This window comes from Pogona vitticeps, chromosome 4 (genome assembly GCF_051106095.1).
Source record: "Pogona vitticeps strain Pit_001003342236 chromosome 4, PviZW2.1, whole genome shotgun sequence".
In the NCBI taxonomy this organism is placed as follows: Eukaryota; Metazoa; Chordata; class Lepidosauria; order Squamata; family Agamidae; genus Pogona; species Pogona vitticeps.
Genome location: NC_135786.1, coordinates 85332152 through 85354546, shown reverse-complemented (window position 1 = coordinate 85354546; position 22395 = coordinate 85332152). Strand labels below are relative to the sequence as shown.

Below are 22395 nucleotides of genomic sequence, written 5' to 3'. Positions count from 1 at the left end.
GCGAGAGACATGTTTTTCTCCTAGCGAACCTCCAGGCCGTCTCCACATGGTAAAATGAAAGAAGTGATCACGAGCAATAATAATGCCACCATCTACATATAAATGTAAAGACAGCCATTTCTGGAAAGTTAACAACAAAGAATGTTAGATTAACTTGATCATCATACATCAAAACTTGTTTTTAACTCTCCCCATTCTGATTTTATAGACCTATATACAGGCATGGAATGGTGTGCACGCACACTTGTGTTCATGCATGTATAGATGTATGTATAAGGCTAAGTCTGCACAACAGTTAAGAGTGACATTTAAAAAACATCCACAAGTTTTAAGTGGTTTGTAGGTTTGCTCACCTACAATTTGCTCACTTATTTCTGAAGTAACAAACCAAAGTTCTGTGTGTAAAAAAATATCAAAATAGACAAACAGAAGTCATAACTCAAAAAAATAGGTTGTAAAACAGGCTGTCAGACAAAAACAAAAGCCCCAGACTAAATCACCTATTCAACTACTAACAAGGATATAATTACTGTAACATATTCCCACCAAGCACTTGTTTTGCTTGAGAGATTTGCAGCATGCTTGATTAGACCTCAAAAGAAAACAGCTTCACAAGTATGTTTTGTTTTAGTGTTTCGGCATTTCAGCCTTTAAACATCCCCCCCCCATTTTGATAATGTAGGAACTATTTCAAGCCCATAGCAAGTACCACAAGCTTAACTGGTTCCAAACAAGCAATGTGTGGTCTAAGTTTTGGAATTGTTAATTCTAAACTGACAACAACATCAGCACATTCAGCGATGTGAATCAAGGCAAATGTTCCAACCAATGGATCATATTCAGTACCAGCCTTAATTCAAATTACATTCCCAAATGTATGCTAAAGCAAAACAAGTAGATCCTTCAGTTGTGTTTAGTTATAAAGATAGTGTCTCCTCTGCTCTATATTCACATTCTAACCATAAAAGAGCTATTTTTGCCTGTAACTTTTCTTCAGTTCTTAATCTGTCCCCCATGAAAAAGAAGAGGAGGGTGTATTTAAGGTAAATCCAGGAAGTATTGTTCAGAAGTGGCCTCACAATTGAACTGCTTCCTCACCACAAGTTTTGCTGCCCCCAAGCCCCCACTAGTCAATCCTGCTCAATGACATAAGACAAGATGGCATAAGATCAAGTATATAGGTAGTAGGCTGCACTCCCTTTAAAATACTGTCTACCTTATCAGTGCACAACAACTAAAATTCATTCTATAGAAGTAGTGTGCCTAGACTGAGCTCCAAAAATTATAGCATTCTAAATGAGATGGTAATCAGCTCTTCAGTTGTCTTTAAATGGCAGTGATAATTTTGGCTTTCTACTGCTCCAGGTGGAAATGGCATGTAAATCTGGTGGAGTAACAGAGGCTGTAAAACCAAGACTGAGATACTCCTTTCCTCTACCGCAGGGGTTCGCAACCTTGAATAACCCAGGTGTTCTTGGCCTGCAACTCCCAGAAATCCCAGTCAGCACAGCTAGTGGTGAAGGCTTCTGGAAGCTACAGCCCAAGAACACTCAGGTAACCTATGACTGGGAATCACTGCTCTACAGAGCTGAAATAATTCTCAGGAGGGATCTGATAGTGGCATGCATGTGAGGTTGCATCTCCATCAAAACCACACATGAGGTTGCCATTATGCCAGATTTGCCAAATGCAGCTGAACATGTAATGAGACTTAATAGAAACTTGAGCAAGTCCTCATCTTGCCCTCAGTTCTTGAAGTTATACACAGGCTACAGGGAGGCAAATAGAGGTGGATGCTATAATATGTTCAGCATGGTGGTTGTAAAGGTCTGCTTTATGAATGCAGAGAGTAAAGGGGAGCAGATACAGATGGTAGAACTGCTCAGCTCTATCCATTGAAGGGCTGGAACCCTGGGTTTTCCACGGTGAAACTAAGCTCTGGTTATAATAACTTGAAGGAAAGGATCTTTAATTTAATCTATCTTCACTCTTCAAGACTTGTAATAATTGTAGAAAAAAATTACAGGAAACCTAGAAAAATGATGATAAAAAAGCAACAGAAGTTAAAAAAAAACCACTAACCATTCAGCAACTGTACTTCCCACTGGGTAAATCAGCTGGCTCAGAAGGTGGGTTAGAAGAATTTTCTAGTATGATACCATTCTATGACTTCCAGCATTTTTGGACCCTGATAGGTTCAGATGCTTCTGGCAGGCCAAGAACCCTACTCTTTATGCACATGATAGAACACAAGGCCCTATAGTGCACTAAATGAATACCAGGACTGCTCCTCACTCCATCCTTAGGCAGAAGGGTGGGAAGAGCAAAGGAGACACTAAGGTTCTGATCTATGAGCTTCAAAACTTAAAAGTGTTAGAAAAATCTACCATCCAAACAAGCAACATAGCAGTGGCAAGCTTGACTGCTCAGCAGAGTATTGTGTGCCCCTGGCTACTGAAAAATTCAAAGTTACGCTAGCCAGTGCTATACCAGAACTTGTAATTTAGATTTGTTTCTCTCTTTTTTTCTTTCCCTTTTCTTCTTCATTCTACCATCTCCACAGGTGTGCCTGCCACTTTTACAAAGAAAGATGAGACAGGTCCCTGCCTGGAGGAATTTACAAACTGTGACATGTATTCACTCCTTTCTATGTCAGGCCTTCTGGAAACAACTGGATCTGACACTTCTCAGGTTTACATTCCTTCCACCCTTTGACACATTTTTTCCTAAAGGCTCTTTTTTTAAGGCCTTCAAACTCTTTTGTCCTTAGGCTAGAATGTATAAAAAAACATATATTCTAGAATGTAAATTGAATTTAACTACAAATGCAAACAAGGAGAGAGGCACCAGACTGTCTTTCAAAAGACTTGAAAAAAATGTTTCATTTCTCTCTCTTTCTTTCTCTCTCTCTCTCTTTTAAAAGAGAGATGGAATTTCTAGCTCTTATGAGAGTGGGGACAAGAGTCTGGCAAAATAAAACCTGACATAAATCTTTTTTGCCCTTCTGAAATGGTGAAAGCTCTAATCATCCCATAATCTTCATATACTTTTTTTTTTTGAGAGGAACATGTTTCACAGAAAACTGGAACAGTTTTCTTTTAAGGTGGACTGCTTCTAAGGACAAGGAATTCCAGCACAGCGTTGAAAACGTGCATACAGATTTATGACTGCATATGTTGTGTGTGGATCTCATTAGTTTCACCCTGAACACATTTTATAGGTGTTCCAGTTACTATGAATTAAGTGAAAATACAAAGCCATGCAGTTTTGTATTGTGGCCATTTGTGAGGGTTCTCTATTTTTAGCTGTGTACTGTTAAAAACTCTTCTGAAAATCTTGGTTCTCTGATTCACATTTTTCATCGCAAACCATAAACTTTTGGGAGCTGCGTTTCATCCCTTGTCTGATCAAGTGCCGCCTGTGCAATCCTGCTGAACTTCTTACTTAGCCTACCTGCTGCAAAAACCTATTTAAACCTGTCTATCTTCTCGGCAAGCACTCGCCTGACATCTTGTGAAACCTCTGTAATTTTCTTTTGATTACAATGCAGCCAGGCTTCCAATGCTTTCTCAATTAACATTTGTCAGAAGCATCACAAGCGCTTACAAAAAGTGTCAAGAAACCACTGGTGATTCAGTTCTCGGAGTGTTGTGGGGAGCATCTGAAGAAGATTTTCCTTATCAGATTCTCGATAGCATGTCCTTAATTAACACATTCTGGAAATCTGCATCAGCAATAATACAATGAATATTTGTCCAGAATATTCTGCGTTCTCCATACAGTTCTCCCTTCTTCCTACAGTTTAATGTTACTAAAAGAGATCACGATTCCTCCTTCTAAAGTCCAACTATGAGGCTAGAATTATAAGAGCATACAATTTTATCCAGTTCTCTACATGCACCTTTGTCAATACAGATTCCAATGTTACCCACGTGGTCATTAAATCTGTCTGCTCTGGAAAATAATCTGTGCATTATTAGTAAAGTAAACCTTTTTGTACATTTGTTTACAATTTCAAACAGAAAGCTTTGCATAGATCAGTGGTTCTCAACGTTGAGTCCCCAGATGTCCTTGGACCAAAACTCCCAGAATCCTTCACTGTTAGCTGCGCCGGCCAAGATTTCTGGGAGTTGTAGTCCAAGAACATCTGGGGAACCCCAAGGTTGGGAACTGCTGGCATATATGGTTAGAACTACAGAGGGCACCAAATGAAAATTCAAATTCAGTGCTGTTTTTATATATTCACCTGTGAGAAAGCATTGAGCAGAGAGTTTATACTTCCTCCCTTAAAAGCAAGAAGCATCCAAACAGACTGGGAAATGTAGTTATGGGCAGGATCTGTTCTCAATCATTCCAGAGTGTAGGACATGCAATAATCGGCTCAAGTTATAGGAAGCCAGATTTTATTTAAATATCAAGAAAAACCTTTTAACTGTTACAGAAGCACGGCAATGGAACCAATTACATTAGGAGGTGATAAGTGCACCAAATGCTGGAGGCGTTCAAGAGAAAATTAGACAGCAATCTGTCAGATATATTTTGATTTGGATTTCTGCATTGAAGCAGGGGGTTGGACTTCATGGCCTTGTGGGGACCCCTTCCAGATCCATTGTTGTGTGATAAGAGTGACATGTAGGGCAGAACAGATGTCAATCTTGCCAGACTGTATTCAACCCACCCCGGTATCTGCAACATGACTTGCAACAGTGTTTAGGCAAACAAGTATAGTTGCTTAAGTATATTATAGACTGGGATTATAATGTTCCTGTCTGTGTTCTGCAAACAATTGTACTGGCACTGAATACTTGCGTGCAACAGCATTCCTGTTCAAGGAGGGACAGAAAGGAGTCTATCATGTTGAAACAATAGACACAGGGACAGTAACTCAGTTATGTGTCTCAGGAATAATATATCTGATCAGACAATTCACACTCTTCCAACTTTATGTCACCTGGCTGGCTGCACTTTCTGGCTTCACACCCTCTGGGAGTGCCACAAAGCACTCCAACACAGATAACTGTGAAATAGAAATACTGACTGGAAAAATCCTTTAGTGACATATGAATATATCAACACTACATTTAGCAAGAGATTAAATGAAATTCAATATAACAAATGCAGGGGAAAAAACTAAGACTACGTGAAGAAACGCAGACATTGGGGGAACATGGAATCCATCTGGAAAATTCAGGCTTCTTGTAAATCCCTGGGAAAGGCTGGCTAGGAATAAGGAGGTTAGTGTCTGCCCAATAAGGGGAATGGAGTAACGCCTGCAGCATATCTCTTGTGAGAGTGGCCTTCAAAGCCAAGTTGGCTTGTTCCCTGGTACTGCACTAACTGGAAGATGATTTCAGCTGTGAGAAAGAAGGGGGCAGAAAGTGCTCCTGCCTTTGTGAACAATTAATGGAACTCGAAGTCTGATTGGCAAACCATCTGGAACGGTCTAGAATGGGTTGTTTTAAGTATAAAAGGGGTTCAGAAGTTACTTTAGTTGGCTTAGCTTAGCTCTCTGGAAATGCTATGTTCAGTTGCTGTCCTGCTATGCCATGCCTAGAAGGATGCCTTCTGTGTATGCTTCAGAACAATGCTGACTCTATGCTAGGCTCGGAGGGATTTGTGGCAATAAAACCTGGCCTTGCCATGACCAGCTAATGGGGTTTTTGACATTTTTGTGAGTGTAGTGGCAGTTCTACCTTGTAAGGTGGTTCTGAGTGCCTACCTTTGTGGAAGTATTGCCAAGTCTGGGCAAACTGGAGTGGTGGGAGGCACCAGTGTCAGCTAGGTTCCCTAATCACCGCCCCATTTGACTCTTCTGGGTTCACTCACCCAGGGATAGACAGAGAAGTGGAGCTGAGTAGCTAGTTAAGGACTTTCTGAACCCTGGTAACTGTCACAGACTACGTGACAGGATAAAGAGCTCAAAGTCAGAGAGGATAAATCTAACTAAACTTTGTATGGCAAATAAGCTGAAAACAATAAGGATTACACAGGTTTTTTCTCTTGGATTTTTAACATACTGGCAAGCATGTCAAGAGCTGTCTGTAAACTTACAAAAAAAGAGCAATTTTCCTATCACAGAAGGAAAATGCTAATTAAAAAGGGCTTAATAAATTAAGTGGGTACAAATCCCCATAAAGTAATTCTAAGTAGTTCATTTATATTTCAGAAAAACACTATGAAGCATATAGCCAAGCCTCAAAGAACTGTATAACAAGTTCTTTAGTCTCAAGGGAACCTGGATTTACCTGCAACATCAGGTCCTCTTCATCTTTAACAATTGCTTTTTTTTTTTTTTTTAACTGGAAGGAAGGGGCCAAATGCTATGCAGGTTTGCAAATGCTATGCTGGTTTGTCCCAGAAAAAGTAAAAATGAACTAAAAATCTCACTAGGTTTTAAGTAAAATCACACATCAGAAGGATCTATTTAGATTCAGATTACAGTTTTTCATCCAGTAAATACATTGATTTATGGGACACAAAGAGACTGGAAACAATGCTCATAATATTTGCAGCTGGATCTTCCTGCGTGTTGTACAGTATAGCAGCAGCAGAACTCCAAAAATATAACTAATAAAGAGTATACCCAAACAAAACCTTATCTCTTGTATGGCCTCACTAGGGCTGAACCCCATACTATGCCAACAGGGAAAAAAAATACAAGAGTCAGTGCTACTTTTATGCAGCTAGAAGAACTAGCAGAAATGACACTTGGGGGGAAAACGAAAACCAAGAGAACTGCAGCCAAAAAACTAAAATTATAGTTCAGCTTTAGTACTGCAGGAATGAAATTCTTGCTTCAGCTCTTTCAATTTGTAAGATTAACTCAACAATATCTCAATATCTCTAATATCTGAGAAAAGCCCATACGTGAGGTCACACCTGATATTTAGTCTCGGGGTGAAAATAAGATCAGATGAGCAATTGAGATGTATGTGACGAAAGAACTCCCATTAGTCAAAAGGGTAGAGAGGGTTGTGTTGGAACCATTTTTGTAGTAGGAAGCTATGATGCAGCCAGGCACTGGCAGGAATGTAGATGAAAGGCAGGTGGTCACTGTATTGTTACTGCTCCCATAACAAGTGAAGTGGTAAAGATTGCTGATGTTTTTATAATGGCTCCAAATTAAACATTCCAACAGAAGAGACTATGACTTCTGTGGTAGAGACACTGACTCAAGGGCATAATTAAGTGTTGGACCTTTGGACACTTTCCTCTCTCCAAATTCCCAAGTAGGGCCAAGTAACAATATTCAATAAAACGACCATAGTACCCAGCCTTCTTCATCCCAATATGCTGTATATCTTTTGAACTGTGCTTCTCATCATGAGCTAACATGAGCAACACTGAGGGCTCACAGGAGTCGGATCATCCAAAAGCAGGGGTGGATTTGATTGAAATCAAGTTGATTTAAATCACTAGTCACAGAATCATAGAATTGTCGTAGGGTTGGAAGGGACCTTGGAGGTCTTCTAGTCCAGCCCCCTGCCCAAGGCAGAACACATCATACCATCCCAGACCTCATATCATCCCGGAGAGATGGCTGTCCAATCTTTTCTTGAAAACTTCCAGTAAATAATAAGAATTTCAATCTGATTTTTAAATGTAAAGACTCATTCTTGTTGGTAGTTATAATATTTAATATTTGCAATCATTTTATACCATTTTTACTATGAAAAAGAGCATGTTATCGCAGCTTGGATAACTTGGATTAATTGAATTAGTTTGTCAAAATTTAAATATTCAATGAATACACAGTTTCATACTACATTTGTTGTTGTTTAGTCGTGTCCGACTCTTCGTGACCCCCATGGACCAGAGCAAGCTAGGCCCTCCTGTCTTCCACTGCCTCCCGGAGTTGGGCCAAATTCATGTTGGTAGCTTTATATTACATAATTAAGTTCTATTTCAAGCTGAACAACCTTTGAACCATAATGTAACTTAAATAGAAAATTATGTTTAGATAGATTTTTTCTCCAAAAGCATTTCATTAAAATAAATTTGATTTAAAGAAAAAATCATTTAAAATTTTAAAAATCTTATTTAATTTTTTTTAAAAAAAACCTCATTTTTTAACCTTTATTTTAAAAATCAGTTATTTTAATCCACCTTGTCCAAGAGGTATCAGGCTGGGGCAGGCTGACTGAAGTAGTGGGAGCAATCACTAACAATATAAAAGATAAGTTGATCTCAGAATGTCCTTTTCCCCTCTCGTTTACAAAGGATATTTCTTTCTATTTGGTTTTGCAAAAATGAAAGAAAGGCTAAAGGCAAAGAAAGAAATGTCAAAATATATAGCCTCATGATCAGTGAACTGATCCAATGTGACTCAACAAAATTAAGTCTCACAGATTTCAATGGCTCTATTCTATTCAGATATGCTTCCCTATATTTCCTTAGGACTTAAAAATACAGTGGTGCCTCGCTTAACAAGGAAATTGCTGTACGTTTAGGTTTTAGTGATCGCTTTTGCAATCGCAAAACGATGGTTTAAATGGGTTTTTTTCTGTTTAACAATGATCGGTTCCCTGCTTAGGGAACCGATTTTCGCTTTAGATGATCAGCAAACAGTTGATCGTCGGGTTGCAAAATGGCCGCTGGCTGAAGAAAATGGCCCCCCGCTGTTTTCTAGGATGGATTCCTCACTTTACAGGCACTGAAAATGGCTGCCGTATGGAGGATCTTCGCTGGCCGAGCAGGTATTCAGCCCATTGGAATGCACTGAACAGTTTTCAATGTGTTTCAATTGTTTTTTTTTAATTTTGTTTGATGTTTTCGCTCTACAGCGATTTCGCTGGAACGAAATAACATCATCAAGCGAGGCACCACTATACAACAACTGTACAGATACAAGTCTTCAGATTCTACTTTAAATCTTGAATTTTATTTTAAACCTTGGGAGGCAAAGCACCTTGCAAGGACTCCCAAGAAGAGTAAATCCATTGACTGAACAGGAATTTTGAAAGGCCCACAGATCTGATGGGTCTATTAGAGTTGGGACGAGATTCATGCCACAGAAATCGCAGACTAATTATTATTAGTCAATTCACTCACAAAAGCTCAAACATAAATCGTAAGTCTTAATGGTGCTGCTAAATTTTTTGCTGAAATTGACTTGTTCATGTTACCTCTATGAAAACACCAGATTTCCCCCCTTTCATTTTTCATTTCTGTTGCATATAAGGCATTGTTAAATGCCAAGTTTGAAAACAATGAAATGTAAGTTCATTAGAATTATTTCAAATATATAAATATTAGAAATATTAGAATATTAGAAATGCAAGAAAATTCTTACCTTGAGCAGGGTCAGGTGGGCCAAACTCTAAAGAGTATCGTAGGATGAAGTTGTTGTTCCATACGTAGAGTTGATTGTCTCTTGGATTGTAATCCACAGCAGCAATGTAATGATACATGTTCGGGAAAGGAATATCGACATATTCTCCTCGGCTCAACCTCGTGTTATAAATGTAATCAATTGCATTTTTCCCAGTTTCACTTTCATTGTCTTGGTACACTGATCTCACAACATAAAGAACTCCACAGATCATAAAGGCATTAGACGCTGCCCGTTTGTCATATGTAGTTTCCCATGTTGCTTCAAAACGCAGAGTGTATGGGTTCAGCTGGCTAATAACTATCATTCCATTGTTTTGTTCTGTAGCATAAATTACCCACAAGCCGTTTTCATCAACTGCCAAATCAATATCAGTCTTTCCCCCCCACCTGTAAGGGGATGTGTCATGGTAGTTGGCATAATTTATAATAGCCTCTCCACTCTTAATTCTAGTCCTTAAGTCGAACTTCACAATGTTCCTGGTTCTTTCCTTGTTAAAAAAGACTGCACCATCATATACCACAAATCCAGTACCATCCACTCGATTTGGAAGCTTATATGTTGTCTGTTGGCGTCCATTTTGGAAGTCCTCCAAAGAAGCATATTCTATCAAGGTATCAGTTCGGTATGGAGTCCATGGCATGAAGTATATTTTATCTGCAGCCTGAAGAGGATCTTTACACCAGGCACCTGCCTTCTGTTCGGCTTCATATAAATTTGGGGAATCCACAACAGCTTTCAACGTCCCAGGGCAAACAAAAACTAGCAGTCACGGAGAGAAGACAAGGTTTATTTTAAAAAATAATATTCTTCTGCAACACAGTAAAGTCTAGGTAAAAACTGTAAAGCACTATAAAGGAGGAAATATCCTTTTAAACCAGCAACAATATTTTATACGTGATTAATGCATGTATTACCCTTTGTCATCCATGGTTCTTAAAAGTTACCATAGCAACCAGCATGTGAAGCATTCTCCCTTTTATCACACAAGGTTCTATGGCTTATCAATGTATTTAGAAATATGGAACTATGGTTGCACTTATAACAAACACAGTTTTTATTCTCCAGACCTCTTAACTGATGTGCAGCAGTTCAACTGATTCGTGCTTTTAAAGTCATATCCTTTTAAAAAGGTAACTGTAAGGCTGAAAATAAAGTTGCCCTTGACATATGACGCAATCAGAATTAAGACATCATACATAGAGATCTTCATTAGGAGCAACAAAAAATAAAAGGACAACCAAAGCAATGGATGGGACAGACCAGGACCCCCTGTAATTATGGCATGCTATGGAGAGGGTTCTGGAAGCCAAGCAAGATGATGTTTTAAAAAAGGAGAAGTAGTCATGGGTGAGAGAAAGACAGGGAAAGAGAAAGAAAGGGAGGAAGAAAGCAAAAGGAGTCTCCATCCCAGAGCAGGTACGTCAAGACACTAAATCCCGCCACCTGCTTTAAGTAGCTGAGTCAGTTTAGCAGCCAAGTCGGTTTATTGCAAAGACGACTTCTTTATGAGGGGTACTTATGAGATCCTGCTGATTATCATAGTATCAGAGTGTTGTGGGGAGGGGGAGGGGAGGAGGTTAACATCCATAAGGCACATAACAAGGAACTGGGGAATTTGGGCTATGTACGTTATTTACCTTTTTGCTCCACTTCTATTTCAAGCATCGGAAGAAAAATGAAAAAAAAAAGTGCAAGGAAAAAAAAAGAAGATTAACACAAATTGACTATTAGACGAAGATTAAATTAGTTAACAGATGTTAAACACAGGGAGCATAAGAACTGCACTATATTGGATAGAGAGAAACAGACAACAGGAAAACCTAGCAGGAGAAAGATTCTACAGTTACATAAGCGAACATGGATCAATCATTTTAGTAGGTTAAAGAGGCAATACAGAAAATGCAGGATGTAGTTTCACTTAGTCAACCTGAATAAATAATGAAAGACTTGACTAATGCATGATATATAAACCCTTCCCCTTCCCAAGGAAAACTATGTCAACTTGATGAGTATAGAACTTTCTATTAAAATGCTATGCTTCTATGTATGTGTTATATACAATATTTCACTATTAGAACAACTTTGGTTAAGAATTTAATTCTCTTGCAAAACCAGTCATGGTCTAGAAAGCATGAAAATTCTCCATTGTGTTTCCATGCTTTCATTTTCACACTATATAAACTACAGTGATGGCTTACAAATTAGTCTTTATGCACATACAGTTTTCCTTGAAGTTTTAGGTCCAGTCCTCTTCCTAGATTGGAAAGCAAAACTGAGTATGGAGAAAATTCCTGTACGGTATAAGCTCTTAAACACTAAACCTTTAATTCTGATAATCAGCCTCTTGACAAAGCTTATTTTAAGCTGTAAGGCCAATCCCAGATGATATCTACACTCCACTGTTACAGCAGTGTCATGCCTCTGTAACTGTCCGTGTTATATCCTATAGAATCCCGAGATTTTTAGTTTCCTAACTCAGAACAAACCCCCTAAAGAGTTCTAGCGCACTTCCAAAAAACTACAGCAGAGCATTCTAAGTACCTCAACAAATTATAAATCCGAGGATTCAGTAGAGCCATGACAGTGCAAGTGGGATCAAACTGTTGTTATTCTGTACCATATACACACTTCTCATACCGAATCAGAAATAAAACGAGTGAAGTCTGGGCATTATCATATTTCTACACTTGCATATGTGGGCTGCTTGGGCTGCAAATTCAAAAGATACACTGAATTCAGTTCAAGGTCCACATCGCCCCGCTTCTATCTCATGTCTTACCTACCTTCCTGTATACATTTGTCATTATCAAAGCATAGCAAGTTAATAGTCTATTAACTGACCTGCCTATATATACAACCCATAACTGCTAATGTATGCACTGTCCACATTTAGAAGAAAACATTCAGAACAGTTAAGGGTTCACTTTAAAGCTAGGTGCCTTCTACCCCGCATTGTCGTTGTCTTCAGTGTTCTCTCCAACCTTCAGTAGAAGAGAACCAGGGCTAAAACATCAAGGCCATTTGTGAGTGCATGGAGCTTAACTTTCAACTCAACACAAACTATGAGGTGGCGCAATATCATTATTTCTTACATGGCACAGAAATTAGGACATGATTGAAATTCTCAAGACTTTTAGTCTCCCTTTTACTCAAAAAAGTTTCCTGATCCTGGAATGTCCTTAAAAAGGAGGAAGGGAAAAAAGACAAATTTATTTGCACAACTTCTCTGAACAGCCGTTCTCTCCAAGAACTCTACCCTGTGTTCCCCAGGATGGCTGTAAGCTGTATGGCTACTGAAGGTGCTGACAAGTCCCATATCATGTGCAAGCCCATTCATGTGTGGCATGAGCCCCATTCCAGATAGCTAAACACAATACAACTCTGTCACAAGCAGAAAAGAATGGCATGCAGTGCAGACAAGTCAAGCATTCAGGAGACATTGTGCAAAACATTTCTCCATAGTACAGGTAAGGAACAGTAAGGCTGGAAGTGTAATCTTTTCCTTACATGCACAGGTTGTCTTGCTGCTGGCAGACTGATCACTACCACCATCTTGCCAAGTGGGAAGCAACATCACCTGTCATGTACTGTGCTCTGCCATTTTTTGTTGCTGCCAAATTATAAGAAGCAACCTTCAGGGAGGAAAACATTCTCTCACACTCACACAGTCACACATACACATTCTTTTTTCACACTAGCTAAATGAGAAAGCTGACAAACGCTTTCCTGATCTGTGAGCTGGCTGTGCAACCCATGATGGAATATTCTTTCACACTTTGGTAGGTCAAAATTTTTATTCCCTTAACCAGGAATAAATGGAAAAGTGGAATCCTTCCTTTAAAAAGCCCGGAGTTGGTGATGACACCCAGGAAACTAGGGGAATGGAAAAGTAAGCAACTCCACTATAGTAGTTTGATGGCCGCAAAGGATGCAAAGACGATTGTCTGGCTTACAGCTGAGGGGCAAAATTGCTTCTTCCTGAGATACTGGGGAGCAAACTAGCATTATTTCACAGTCATAGCGAATGTATACAGTACAGTAAGGAAGAGCTTTCTTTCTTTCTTTCTTTCTTTCTTTCTTTCTTTCTTTCTGCCTCCTTCTCTCTCACATTCTCTCAAGCACTTATACACACACATTCTCCACACATGGTGCATGTCACTTTTAGATACTGATGGTGGACTGAAAGCTGTATCTCCAAAATTTTATAGCATTTTGAAGAACATCATTGTGCTTCAGTGGCAAACAGATGGTGTGGCTTGTACCACTTGCTCCTCTGTCACTCTCCATTTATTTAAAATGGGTACTTGGGAGAGATCATACTTTCAGAAATTCATATTGAAAGTTCACCATATCAGAAAACAATAGCTGCCCCCCACAAAATGCTTGAAATGTCTGACATTATCACAAGTGCACAGGGTGAAGGAAGAATATGAGGAGGAAAGCAAGAAAGAGCAGGCCTTTTGTGTTAGGGAAGTAATAAATGTGGTCATCTTCATCCACTATGCAAAAAATAAATAAACATCAATTACTAGCTTTTCCTAAATGTAGGAATGGGATTTTCCAGCTTTATAATGATGGTATGCTTCAAAACTGCTCCTGGGGCTACAGAATATATTAAAAAGTGGCATGAGCATAACATCCAGTGTTCTCCTTTCTCTCTCCCAACTTCTCACATAACTGGCTAATTTGCATTATTATTATTATTATTTTCTAGGCATTTTGTATTGGTGAATATTCATCATGAGAACACAGTGACTTTTCAGTCTTGAACTGAAATATCTGTCTAAAAGAAATAAGCACAAACCTCTAGAAGGAAGAAGTACAGTAAGAAATAACAAAGAGAAAAAGAGAACCAGAAACCAAATGGATTTTCCATTTAGACATGCAGGATGAAATAAATCCATAGCAGCAACCTAGTACACAAAGTATACTTTCCCATATATTCAGAACACATATCAAATATTGTCCTTTTCTGAAGAATTGTTTAACAAATATATATATATATATATATATATATATATTTTGGGGGAATGTAGTTTGGCTACTATAACCTACTCATTCTAAGGAAGGGAAGAATGGAAAAAGCTAAGAAGGAAATAAGTAGTTTTTTTAAAAGCAAGCAACACCTTGTGAATCACAAGTTGTGATTAATTCCCTTTGTCAGTAACAAAGGTATAACTATGTTCAGTTATAGTTACCATGTAACGAGGGACATATCTACCTCCTTTCTGGTGTAACTTCACTTTCTGGTTGCTCTTAGAACGGGGCCCTGTATTAAATGGTGGAAGAAGAATATCCCACTGTGCCTTGTATTAGTATCTCGTGTTCTGTTGTGAACACTAAATCAACGATGAAGTGGACAGGAGGAAGATGTGTTTTGTACTACAAGCCAGTGGCTTGTAGCATTCATATATACCTCTCTATATATACAAAACCTGACTAAATAGGCATTGATTTAAATGACTTTTGAGAAATAAGGAAGTAAAGGTACTTTTAAAGATGGGAAGGGTAAGAATAGCAATCTACTGGGTATACTGGAACTATTAAAGTAAGCAATCATTTCTGAACATTATTTTTCCATGCTTAAGGCATTCAGGTCAATCCAACAGCTTTTTCTGGCCAAGCTAGTTCCATAGAATCATCACCTGCAAGGACTTTCCCACTCATTTCAATAATCAAAGCCGGCATGCATGTTTTAGTGGTTCAGAACTTTGGGTAATCCGAGTATTGTTGGACTGCAACCCCAGGAAACTTTCACCACTAGCTGTGCTCACCAGAGTTTCTGTGAGCTGCAGTCCAAGAACATCCGAGTTACCCAAGATTGGGAACCACTGGTTGGGAACCATTTGTGCGCGCACACTCGTGCCTTGTGTATTGAAATCAATGGCAACGTCCAGAAATTCATCACAGTATATGCTCCTTGGTAGGATGAAAATTAATAAAATGGCTCGGATCAAATAAAAACTGCCAATAAAATTGTTTTATTGACTTTTCTTAACATGAGAGAACATACAATTTGAAAACACTGGTTACATTCCTATTTATATAGAATGTCTCAATTTCAAGGAAAATACATAAAATGCTTTATGCCAACGATACTTGGAGCCCAACAGCATTATGCAAGAAATATTTCCTTGACAATGTTATGATTTGTATTAAAGCATCACATTTCACTGTGATAATGTCAGAATCCATCACTTGATTCTGTAGAGGAAGACATGTTAAACCTTCTTAAATTGATTTTAAAGGGTGTGAGCCAACAAAAAGTTAAGCTTGCCTAAAGCATGGAGTTGTCTTTGGTTCAGTTCTACTAATTTCAGTGGCCATAGGTGAAGTTTGATTGAAGAGACAAGAAGGGTTTTTCCTAGTGTTGACTGACCTGTGATACATTCCACGATTTTTCATCATCAGCTAAACATCCAAGCATCCATTTAGAATACATTCAAGTTAACAGAACAGAATTTTGATACTAATGACTTCCTGATTCTGTGTTTGAGCTTATTCCATATCAAATTAAAGCAACACTGTAGCTGCATAGAATAAATACAAGTACGACAAAAGCATAAAGACATGGATAACAAAAATCATTAGTGGCATGTTTGTTCTGAGTACATAATGTACAGTGGTGCATTTTCAGGGACAGATGGGCTGGCTAAAATAAACAGAAGCTGCAAAGTCCAATCAGTACAGATAGAGCATAAAACACTTCTGAGTATTTTCCACCGAATCCCTGGGTCCAAGCAAAGCTTAAAACAAAATGTCATGCACGGATGTAGGAAGTGGTGCTTCTGATGTGCTTATTAATCCTAAAAGGACTGACTTAGGTTATTCGAAGTATCAACATATACTGTGCAGTGTAATTGAGAGAAATGTCAAGTGGGATGCTCTCAATTCCTCTGTAATTTAATCAATAACACTCTTATTCAAGGACAAAGCAATGCTTTTTATGCTTGTTTCAGAATTCAGATTTTAGTAGCAATTCAGCTGAAGCATCTTGTTTTGAAAAGGAGTGTGTATGTGTGTTGGTTAGGGGAAGAACCACTAACAAGAAAATGGATTATTCAAAAAACCCAAAAGAATCTCATCATTAAGAATATTATTTCTAGAGGCAAGTTAGAACCTAGAAAGAAGACTCCCCATATCGAATGCAAAGCTATGAAAAATACAACTACACAAAGGTTTCCTGTGTGCCAGTATAAATGGCTCCGACCATTTATCATACCGTCTGATTCCAGTATAATGCTACATTCTGTTGAGGAATATTATAGTGGGGTTGGGTGTTTAAGAGAGGACCAAGAAAGAGCTAACAGCTGCATAATGCTGCTCCTAGGCTCAGAAAATCATAGACTGCAATCCTATGCTCCCTTCAGGCCAACTGTACCCGGTGGGACTTAGGTCTGAGTGCAGGACTGCACCTACAAGATATGTCTGGGTATGCTTCCCTCTGTCTGGCTTCCACTCTACATCTCACCAGACTGATTCACACTGTGGTGACAGGAGTGCTTTCCACGTTCATACTACTGTTTCTTTTGGAGAAACTTATACTGCGTGGCAGTGAAACACATTACTTCCAACTAGCTCTCTAGTGTGAGTGTAATGAACACTTCTTTCCCTTACACACTTCAGGTGCTTTTCACAGCCAAGAGCTCGCCGTTAATCGAAAACATCGTAAAGCAAAAATAAAAAGCCCATTGAAACGCATTGAAAACCTTTCAATGCATTCCAATGGGCTTAAAACTCACCGTCCAGCTAAGATCCTCCATATGGCGGCCATTTTCGCTGCCTGTATAGCGAGGAATCCATCCCTAAACACAGCGGGGAGCCATTTTATTTCCCCGGCGGCCATTTTGAAACTGCCAATCAGCTGTTTAAAAAACATTGTTTTGCGAAGAATCGGTTCCCAAAGCAGGGAACAGATCATCGCAAAGCGAAATTACCCCATTTAGACCATCGCTTTAGGATCGCAATTGCGATTGCAAAAAGATCATCATAAAGCAGATTCGTTGTAATGCGGGGCAATCGTAAAGCGAGGCACCACTGTATATGTAATTACTGTGGCTGCTGTACTGTTCATGTACGGAACTCCAACTGCAGAAGCTGCCACATCAGTCTAACGAGGTGCCAGTTGCCAGCTAACTGTCTGCCTGGCTGTGTGACCAGGAGCACAATCATGCATGCCCAGCACCTGGCTAGATCACTATGGCACCTTCCACAATTAAATATGTGTTAAATATCCAACAGGGTACTGGACTGTGAATCTAGACTACATGACAAACTAATGCTATACGCTCTTTTTGGACCTGCATGCACTTTTTGAAACCAGTGGTGCATTTGAGCATTCAGTTTAACAACAATGCGGTTCCAGGACCACTGCAGCATTCGAATGTCACCCGTCAACAACTTTGCTCTTTTTCACAGTTTCAGAATTCCTAGAGCAGTTCCAGATTTTGTGATTCCTGCTCATCTACTGATGCTTGGCATATCACATACTTACTGTGTGGTCCTATAAAGGGGATAAAATGCTCCAAACTACTCAACCTGCATTGGGCCCCTTATCTCAAAGTGACAGAAAATGAAACATGAAACTGAAGCAGAAAAAAAAGTTCACGGGAGAGAAGTCAACTGTGGGTCATCAATAAAAACTAGGACTGCTGTTTAGAAACTGCACAGTCAGTCCCCTTTATGCTAACTAATCATACCCAAAATTAAATTAATTGAGAATATATTGTATCTTAGCTATCTTGGCAGAAAAAGAACATGGAAGTGAATGAGTACTGCCTAATAGAGAGGGTCGCCCTTCTTCATGGCAGTAAACCTGAAACATACCATGGATTGCAAGTGCATTAACTTCAGTTCAGGAGAGCAGATCCTTGCCCCCTTCAATGTGTGGGTGCAAATAAACCAGGTGTGTGATCTTAACAGCAGTGTTTATGGGCTTGTGGTAAACAATGTGGCAGGAGTTTCTGCTACTTCAGAGCTTCAGGCACCAGTGGAGAGCTAAACATGAGTGCTGCAAACCATTCAGAGCATGCAAGATGTCTACAGAAGACTTCTCTCCTTACAGAGAGAAAAATAAATCGGGGGGGGGGGTTGGGTTGGGTTGGGGAAGCTGCAGAGAAGGCTCTGGGGTTCACTAAGAGAAGAAAAGAGAGTTTTAGAAGTAGCTTGGTTTAGAAAAGGAAGCGAGTTCAAAAAAGCAAATGGAACTCATTGGAACATTCCAAATTCTAGTAATCAACTAAGTTAATACTGTATAACAATTGTGAACTCAATTTAGATACAGCTTTGGTTTACACTGCCACTGACGCAACTAAAGCAGTGCAAGGCTAAGTGAGATGTGGATTATCTAGCACTTTGTTTTTTATAGTTGCTATTTATCATGAATTTGGTTTCCGAAGGCAGTAGCCTTGTAATTTTACATACAGGTCTTGGGGGAAGGAGGAGGTGGAATCAGTCAAATGTGTCCTTTAGTATTGATGCTAGAGAAATGATACAGCACGTTTTTCTTGAATTTTACTCCAGTAGCCACTTTGCCATTTTTTTTAAAAAAAAGCTGCAAGCTCAGATTCTAAGCTTGGAAGAAGGTGGTAAAGCACCTATTTACTCTTGCGTGTCTGATTTCAATTCAGGTTATGGTATGCACACATGCACTTGGGTGGAGGACTGCAATCAAAGTTTATTTCTATCTTTATACAAACCATATTTAACAGAGCAAGCACCATTGTACTATCCCTAGACTCTTTTTAAATAACATGCAATAGGAAGACAAGAACAAAAAAAAACAAATCACATTCAGTCCGTTTCAAACATGTTCCTTCAAATTAAATTCTGAATTTGACTGGTGGATCAGAAAAAAACCTGATTTATTTCTGTCCTGCACGGAACAACTGAGAAGAGTATTAAATGAAAGGAGCAGTAAGCAAAAGATATGTTGAGATAAAGATATTTAAAAGGGAGTGAAATAACTACATGTTGAGAGTTCTGCGTAGGCAATGCCGTGCAGAGCATCCTTCTGTTAACTGCAAAAGAAACAAATCCTTCTGTAGATACGAAAACCCAATCAGCAGGCTATATCCACACTTGCATCCCTAAAACAGTATGGAAAATAATCTGAAACCTGTTAATAATTCTTCGATCAAACTAGTGCCTCGTCTTACAGAAAAGAAATACAGTCATCTTGGCATTTCAATGGTGTTATAACTTGGAATTAGATTCACTGCCTTTTTCTGGGAATTTAGGAATAGAAATGGTGATCTTAATGTAAAGGTGGTTTTATGAAATAAATTTTTGTTTGTTTGTTAAATCGGGACAAAAGATTCCTCTTTGAAATGCCACAAGAACAATGGTTACAATGAGCCACCAATGATAAGACACAGCAGAACAAATACTACCAAAGTTCAGCATATGCAGTAGGCTTCCAGTCCTACCAATGGCAAAGAAAAATAAAACCACAACAAAATTCCATTTCACAATGACACAGAAATACACAGCAAGAGTGGAGGGAAAATGATGTGTTCGGCCTTTAACTGATGCACAGGAAACTCAATACAGGGATTGAATATTGGCTAGATGCATGCACACAGAGGATGTGTCTGTCTGTGTCTGTGTGTGTGTGTGTGCATGCTGCAGTTAAGGAAAGTATTTGGGTATTCTTTTTCACATAGATCATCTCTTTTTTGCAGCAGGAGAATCCCTGAATGATACTAAACCAAAACTGGAATGTGTGTGTCCTATACCAAAATGAAAAGTACAAATTTTGTTTTCAGCTTGAAGAGCTGCTCTATATTAAAAGCATTAATGCTGTATTTATAATACGTGCCCATGTCTTAAAAGGCACTGCTGAAGTTTACTGTTACTAGCAATAGCCTTCTCTAATGGAAAACATGAAGCTAAGCTTTCATTTATTTTGAACAACAGCACTACAAAGAACAAAACAAAAGCATTTTTGAAGCTTTTCAGATCCAAATCATGTTTTGCAAGGCCTGTGGATTTCCAAGGCTCTTATGTGTTTCTGGTGAATGTCAATTCATCCAAAGGTTGGTTTTTGCCATGGGGCGGCGGGGGGGCAGTGGTGGGGGAACTAGTTGTATGGAAGGAACATATCAGCATCTAAATCTGTGTCTACTCCATCTGCTGTACATAATATTATCCAAGTAAGGTATGATCAAATTATGCTGTTTGGCCAATAAGGAAATTATTGTAAGGTTATGCTGGTACTCATGAATGACAAGGGTCATGATCATGAATGACAAGGTTCAGGATCTTGGTTTGGTTTAAAAAAAAAAACCCAAACCCTAAAAAGATGTTTTCTAATCAATCTTGGATACATTCATGACACCTCTGCACCAAAGTTCCCACAAGTTGCCTTCTCAAACAATTGAAGACTGAAGCTGAAGTCAGTGGTTGTTTTTCTTTTCTGTTTTTCCAGAAAACTGAAAGCCAACCCAATTTGTCAGGAACTGATGCTGGGCAAAAGTACAAATTCCTATCTGGCCTTTGAAACAGCTAATTTAAGGGAGTTTGGGGGGAGGGGTAGTTGGGTGACAGGAATCAACCTTAACTGTCTTAAAAGCCAAACACTGAAGAACACAGACAGACAATTGGCCAACATTACACAATGGCTCCTTTCCACACTGTGTGCAGCTAACTGGAGGCCCTAGGTTGTATGTGCTCTGCATGCATAATGGGTCTCAAGCCATAAACGTATGCTCTTTTTGTGCATCCAGTATGGCTCCACTATCAAGGGTGAAAGCTACAGGAAGTGAACAAAAACAAAAAGTGTATACTTACTGTAAGGGACACATTCATATTGGACTTCGAGGTATTTGTATGTTCCAGGACAGGGATCAGGAAACACTTCTGACCCAGTAACTACTATACACTGTGTTCTATTGTTGCACCTAAAAACAGGAGAGCGAAATTAAGTAGACTGAATTTAAAAATTACTTACAAAGCTTTTAGCAACTACTGTTGGGAGATCAAATAACACTGTTTGCTGTTCACTTCGTCCACAAATTGTCCTTTTAAAAACTGGTCTATAATAGTCTTATACGCATGAACTTTCAGTTGCTATTATTGCCACTACTTTTAAAACTGGTAACAGCATCAGGAGATATTTGTTTAGCTTGTCTCTGTCTTCTGTATTTCAAATACTGAGGTGCTTCCCTTCGGTTTAGTAATTCCCAGAGAAGCTTAAGACAATCATGAAACAATACAATTGTGAAAAACAACAACATCTAAATTTAAGTAATTATCAATCAGATATAATTATCAATTAAATATAATTTAAAAAAACAGTAAAATGAATCAAGTAGAACCCAAACAATCAAATCAGTTCCTTAAAAATCAATAGAATCAGTTATACAAATTGTCAGCGACACTGAAATTCATCATCATCATTACAAAACACAACACAAAAAACACACTATGCTAAAAACTAGGCAAGCTTCAAGAAGACTAATATGGTGCCAGTTGACCATCATGGGAAGGAATTTTACACAGAGAGAATCACATCCTAAAGAACTCTCCTTCTGGATTGGCAGTTTAATTGATATCATGTTTTCACTACAAATATGCAAGAAATCAAGCCACTAATATTTTTCAATCACACAGATGTAGTATGCAGAAGTAACCATGAAGCCCAGGGTTTCAGAAAAGGGTAGGTACACTGTGGCCCTCCAGATGCTATTGGATTGGGCTGCATCTTCCATCACCTTTCAAAACAACACAAACAGGCTGGTGATGATGGAAGATGATTTGGAAGACGATTTGGGGGAAAGGCACAAGTTGTGCATCCCTGCTTTATCTGAAAAATGCTTTTCTTTAGAAGGAGTTTGTTGTTTCAACGTACTGTATATACCGTGGACTGTTTGCAATATAATTAAGCACAGAACACTTTGGCTCCCAGGGAGCTGGGTAACCATTTTACCAACCTGGGAAGGATGGAATGCAGAGTCAGCCCTCATGCTTCCTGAACCCATCAAGACATAACTCAGATTGTGAGCAGTCTTGACTGCAGTTTAACCACTGCGTCATGAAGCTTGAGTCACTATAAATTCTAG

General features: G+C 38.9%; 1 protein-coding gene across 40 annotated transcripts in view; it reads right to left on the bottom strand.

Annotated features, from left to right (window-relative positions):
* Positions 1–22395, bottom strand: part of ADGRL2 (adhesion G protein-coupled receptor L2) — a 723239-nt gene that overhangs the window by 47235 nt on the left and 653609 nt on the right. For all 40 annotated transcript variants that reach the window (XM_078393038.1, XM_078393043.1, XM_078393041.1 and 37 more), the window contains 2 exons: positions 21125–21234; positions 9293–10093 (listed from right to left, as the gene is read on the bottom strand). In XM_078393038.1, the coding sequence (XP_078249164.1) occupies positions 9293–10093; positions 21125–21234 (911 nt within the window). The remainder of the gene's footprint in view (positions 1–9292; positions 10094–21124; positions 21235–22395) is intronic.